This window comes from Seriola dumerili, unplaced genomic scaffold (assembly GCF_002260705.1).
Source record: "Seriola dumerili isolate Sdu_G_001 unplaced genomic scaffold, Sdu_1.0 BDQW01000068.1, whole genome shotgun sequence".
In the NCBI taxonomy this organism is placed as follows: Eukaryota; Metazoa; Chordata; class Actinopteri; order Carangiformes; family Carangidae; genus Seriola; species Seriola dumerili.
Genome location: NW_019174323.1, coordinates 1,741,922 through 1,747,602, shown reverse-complemented (window position 1 = coordinate 1,747,602; position 5,681 = coordinate 1,741,922). Strand labels below are relative to the sequence as shown.

Below are 5,681 nucleotides of genomic sequence, written 5' to 3'. Positions count from 1 at the left end.
TCTTTAAAAATTAAGTGTCTGAAGATAGGATTCAAGAAAGTTCTGTTCTTTTAATTCCTTGAAAACAGCCATATATTTTTATATTTTCTTAAGAATAGGCTACAAGTCAGGTTGACTAAAGACTTTTTTATATAAAATAAATATCAGTAACCAATATGATATGTTTCACAACATGGTTTTTCAGGGAAATGAAAGTTAGATATTATTTATCATAGAATTAGCATAAAGTTTTACTTTTCAATAACTAAAAACACACAAAACAAATGTTTTTTTGTTTTTCTTGAAAAATTAACATCACCTTGTTTTATATATAATCTATAATTAAACTGACAAACTGGATCGGATCCTAACTTTTAATTATCAAACTAATACTTATCATGCAGAGTTTAGTCGCTGTCATACACATACAATCGCTCAGACCACATGGATGTACATGACACAAAATATACTGTTGTCAGGAAAAATCAGAATTATATTATATATTTTATTGTAAACAAACAACTTTCTGTTCTCCCACAATCTCTAGAAATCAAATCAACAAAAAAAGATTGTTTTCTAAAACACAATTCAAGTTCTTCATAGTCAACAAACCAGAGGAAAGCATAGTCTTTAGAGTCTGTAAATCATCATATAACGAGCAATAAAATATAAAATGAATCTCATAAATCACAAAAGAAACCAAGCCTTTCCTCTTCAGGGGCACCATTAAATCTGTCTGTTTCTACAGCTGATGATAATGATGTAGCTGAATGTAGATGTGGACACACACATCTTTGTGGTTGACTTTTGCTTTGTGTAAAAATATTTTTAATGAGCCAATAAGTTTGTTTCCATCCAAAAAAACCTCATTGTAGTCTTGAAATGCAGGTGTAAAACACTTGAGTCACACCACTGTCACTTTGTTTATTATTATAATTATTATTGTTATTATCATTACATGAAACGGATTCTTCTTCTCTCTCCTCTTCAGGCGGTTTGCTGTGCGGACCACGAGCACTGCTGTCCTCAGGGCTACACCTGCAACATGCAAACGGGAACATGTGAGAAGAAGAAGGACGCGCTGGTCCACACCCTCCCTCAGAGCAAAGTGGTACGGTCCGAGCCGAGAGACACGGAGGACGACACGGACGTACCATGCGACAGCACGGGGGAGTTTCGCTGCCCCAAACAAGAAACATGCTGCAAGATGTCCGCCACAGAGTGGGCCTGCTGCCCCTCACCCAGGGTACGTTCACAATCCAAACTCACACCGACACTTCACACTTTGTTGTAGGGGAATTGGTTTTGTAAGAATTACTGTGATGTAATTTGAAATGTCTCTTCTGGTTTGGTCCTGTTGAACGTGGAGAATGTGACAAGTGAACATTGTGTCACATGACCCAAAGAAACTGAAGCCACTTCCTGTTTTCTGCCTTGTTGAACAACCAGTCTCCCGCTGTCGTCACATGTACTGTTTTATTTTGTTCCACTACTCTTTCGTGTGTCAGAGCGACGTGTTCCTCACGCGTCTGCAGGACACTCAGATATGATTAAACTTGATTGTGAAATGAATATTAGATAGATTATACATTAGAAAATCAGCTGACAGAGTCACTACGGACAAGTTACACAGGAATCTGATCTAGATAATGTCACATTAAATCTCTTGTTTGCAAATATCACTGATGCAAACAAAGCTTGTGACTGTGTATAAAGACATCCAGGAATCGATCAGTGTTTCCTACATTAGTAGATTATTCAATTATCAAAGCAGATTGATCAGCTGATTAATCTTTTTTAGCCATTTTTTAAGCGCAACATACACAATATTTGGATTTTGTGCTGTTAGACAAAATGAGACATTTGAGCCATATTAACACCTATTTACTTTAATTTTATAGACAGAATGATTAATTGAAAAAATAATCGTAGCAGCTGTAGTGCATTTGAATTTAAACCGTTGCATTAACTACCTGCAATGATCAGAGCTTTAAACATGTAAATGAGAAATCTGGTTTTCTTAGACACGCAACCGTCTTCTAATCAGCTTTTTACAGGTGAGCACATCAGTGACAAAGACATTAGACAGGGGAATTATCACTGTGACAGCAGAGCGGCACAGTTAAAGGAAAGATCGTCACACACTATAGCAATTTAAAAACAATCAAAACCAAAGTCTGACTAAAAGGGAAAGTAACACAATGTAGTTTCATGACATTGTTTTCACTGCTGAACATTTGACAAATTCAGGAGAGCTGTGCTTTAACTGCACCTTCAGTCTAAATGTATATCCAACACACACATTAAAATGTCAGAAAGCCACATCTAGAATAACCAACACACTGATTACTGATGTGTGTGTTTTTTAAATTTGGTGGTGGACGTGTCGTTTTTCCTGACCATTAGGATCACAGGTTGTGGCTTAAAGCTGGTCAGCAACAGTTTTGAATTAACAGGACATTGATTATTTATTTGTTCATGTAGTCTTACACTTAGTAAAACACACCGTGCAACTAATGTGACTGAAACCTGCAGCTTAGGAAAGCACCGTCTGACTGGAAGCTGTGAGGTTTAAAAAAATATTAACACCTGCAGTTTCAGCTGATTCTTCAGTTTAAGAATCGAACTCTGCAGCGTCTCAGTGTAACAAATATTTTTTGTTTTGACAGGCAACCTGCTGCTCTGACTCAAAGCACTGCTGCCCTGTGGGATACTCCTGTGACCATAAGTCTGTAGGCTGCACTCTGAAAACCCAGCTGACCTGGGACACTTTGCTCGCAGACAGAAAGAGAGACTTGGTCCCACGTGGACTTTAATCCCACTGAGGTGCACGGATCTTCTTCATCTTTCAGTCCATAACATCCATCTGCAGCTCGTGTTGTCTGTGGACAATAAGGGCTTTTTTCCAACTTCCTGTTTGTTTAGTTGGGTGATGGAGGTGTATTTACCACATAAGTATTTGCGATGGTAGGTGTGGAGGATGTTTAGTGCGAGACAGGAAGAAAAAATAAAAGGGCACGCTGCAGTTATCTCTGGCAATTAAGGGGTTTTAATCAAGTGGAAGCACTTTGGTGGGAGAGTCCTGATTGAAACTTAATGTTGTCATTTCAACAGTGAGCAGGAGTCTTTCATGTTTTGCACCTGGCACAAAATGTATCATCCTCATGCTCATGTCCTGGAAATCAATAGACTACAATAACACAACCATGAAACATAGGCAGGACATACTGCTCAGCTTCACAGTGTTAATGTTATTCTATATTTTTCTTATTGTCTACAAACCCTATGAAAAACAGTCCATCTCTGAATCCTCTCTGGCCGGCCTGTGGCATTCAGCCTTAAGCCCATTTTTTCTCACTGAGGATGTAATTGATGAAATTCACTGGAAAATACTGGACCCATAAAATAAAGCTTTACCAAATATAGTTATAAAATTATTATTCTGCTTTTTCTGCCAGCAAATATCTGTGGCCTGGGAACTGGGAATCAGCAGCAGGACGGAGTGTGTAGGTCTGAGTCAAACTGAACTAGTGCGTGTATATTTTCAGGTTGGAGCTGCATGACACGGGAGTAAGATATATCGGGCTTCTTTCCATGGGACGAGTTGACAATAAGAAAAATACAGAATATCATCAGCCCATTTTTGATTTTGTTTTTATTGGAACTGAGTATTTAACTAGTGCTGTTACATTTCTCATTAAAAAGACTTGAATGTACTTGCCGCCTTATTTTGGGCAAAATTAGCTAAAATTGGTGCATAATGTTTTTTTGTTGTTGTTGTTCCCTTTTTATGTCCCCACTTGGTGAGGAAGAAACACTTCTTTGCTTACTGCGTCATTACATGTGCGCAAGTATGATCCACATACAGAGGCGATTTAATTTAGTTGTACAGCTGTGAATTTGGTGTATGTTGATTTTTATTTAATCCTTATTTTTTCTGTGACTTAAAGCACCAGGAGTCGTGTAATTGAAATGCAAAGTACTTGTAGAAATAGTTTCTTAAAGTTTAGATCTTTATTTTCTCTTTATCACAAAAGAGCAATGACAGACCAGACAAATAACTTGTGCCTTCTATAATTTCACTGTAAGAGGTGCCAGTCTGTCGGTGTCCAGTTTCCATTCCATCATTGGAAAAGAATTAACATGCTTTTATTTTGTGTGTTTGGACAGTTGAGTGAAGACTTCTCCAAACACAGCCAAGAAATAAGAGCCAAGTACATCTTAATGTCATGAGGGAACAAATTCATGAGGGTATGCTCCATCGGCAGAGAACAAAAAACAGACACTGTTGTGTACTGTTGTTTGGTTTAGGGCTTTTTAACAACTCACAAGGGCATCATTTCCTACCAGGGGATGGAAAATCCTATTTAAATCCTTTTCTTTCCCCCTCACTTTTATAGTTTCATGCTGATTATCTTACTGAAATCTCTCTTTAAAAAAAAAAAAAACTTATCTGTTTGGCTGCCAAAATCCAGACAAGAGAAGAGTTGTTCATGTTGGTGGTGGTTGTTGGCACCAGATGGAGTCTGAAGGGAATACCTGCAGACATTGTTCAGGGTGGAGAAACGACTTTACATCCTTTTGTTTGATATTTGAATCTGTAAAAAGACGCTTCATGGAACATCAGTCATACATAAAGAATAGAAAAAAGGCCAGATTGTCTGTCATCTATCTTTATAACTTTGAAAAAAAAAAAAACTTTGAAATTCAGAGTTCTGAGACCAACCCCACGCCATCGTCTACAGTTTCCAGTCTTTTCAGTGATACGTATTGAGTCTTTGTTTTTTGTTTTCTAGCTTATGGAGAAAACTTTTCCAACCACTGAATCCACTCTTCAAGATTGTGAAAACACTGCATCTGATATCTGTAACTAGAACTTTCTGGAACGACCAGACAGGTCATGAGGTGGTTGTAATTTTGATCAAATCTAGCTTTCATGAACTAAGATTGGACACATCCTGAAATGTATTCTGTGAACATGTGCTCGTGGTCCAGTCCACATCATGTTATCACTGCTCCTTTATAGATGCTTGTCTGTGTTTATTAATGTGTTTATTTTCCCGAGGTACATTTTTGCAGCCTTTAAAAAAAGGCTTTACTTTGAGGAGAAGGGGGGCGGGTGGGATTAAATACTCGAGACTGAAATAAAGTTCTTGAAAATATCAGTTTGGTGGATGTGGTAATTAAATTCGGTGAGGTCACCCTTGAAGTTTTATCAGTTGACAGGATGTGCAGACACTCCACACAAGCCCACACACTTCCTCTGGCCTTTTCCCTTCGTATCCTCTTACCCCCACCCCCCGTCTCCCTCTTACTCGTCATCAAAAAGTTGTTATGACGACCCGACTAAACACAGGACAGTTGGCTGGAGACACAAATGCGGAGCTGGGGGTGGGTGGCGGGGGACAGTTGTAGTTGTCCCATATTTACTGCTTGGCAGGCCAGCAATGCCATGCTGATAGCAGAGCTTTATTTCATCATCTGCCCTCTGGTGGCTGAAAACAAAAAAACGGAGGCTCTTCTGCTCGAATAGAGGTAGAAAACAATGGGAAACACATGGTGTTTCAGCTCTAATTGAGGTCACATACTCTCCTGTGTGGCTCCATTGTTTAGGATCTCCAGGACAGTTACGTTTATGACAGACTGCTGCCTTTGTGTACGGAGAGAGAGCAGGGAGTTGTCTGTTTCACTTTGAGTTAATC

General features: G+C 38.7%; 1 protein-coding gene across 6 annotated transcripts in view; it reads left to right on the top strand.

Moving 5' to 3' along the window:
• The window catches only part of grn (granulin precursor), a 21,246-nt gene extending 16,105 nt beyond the window's left edge, over positions 1 to 5,141 (top strand). For all 6 annotated transcript variants that reach the window (XM_022742550.1, XM_022742546.1, XM_022742549.1 and 3 more), the window contains 2 exons: positions 971 to 1,225; positions 2,649 to 5,141. In XM_022742550.1, the coding sequence (XP_022598271.1) occupies positions 971 to 1,225; positions 2,649 to 2,795 (402 nt within the window). In that variant the 3' untranslated portion in view covers positions 2,796 to 5,141. The remainder of the gene's footprint in view (positions 1 to 970; positions 1,226 to 2,648) is intronic.
• The last annotated feature ends 540 nt before the right edge of the window (positions 5,142 to 5,681 follow it).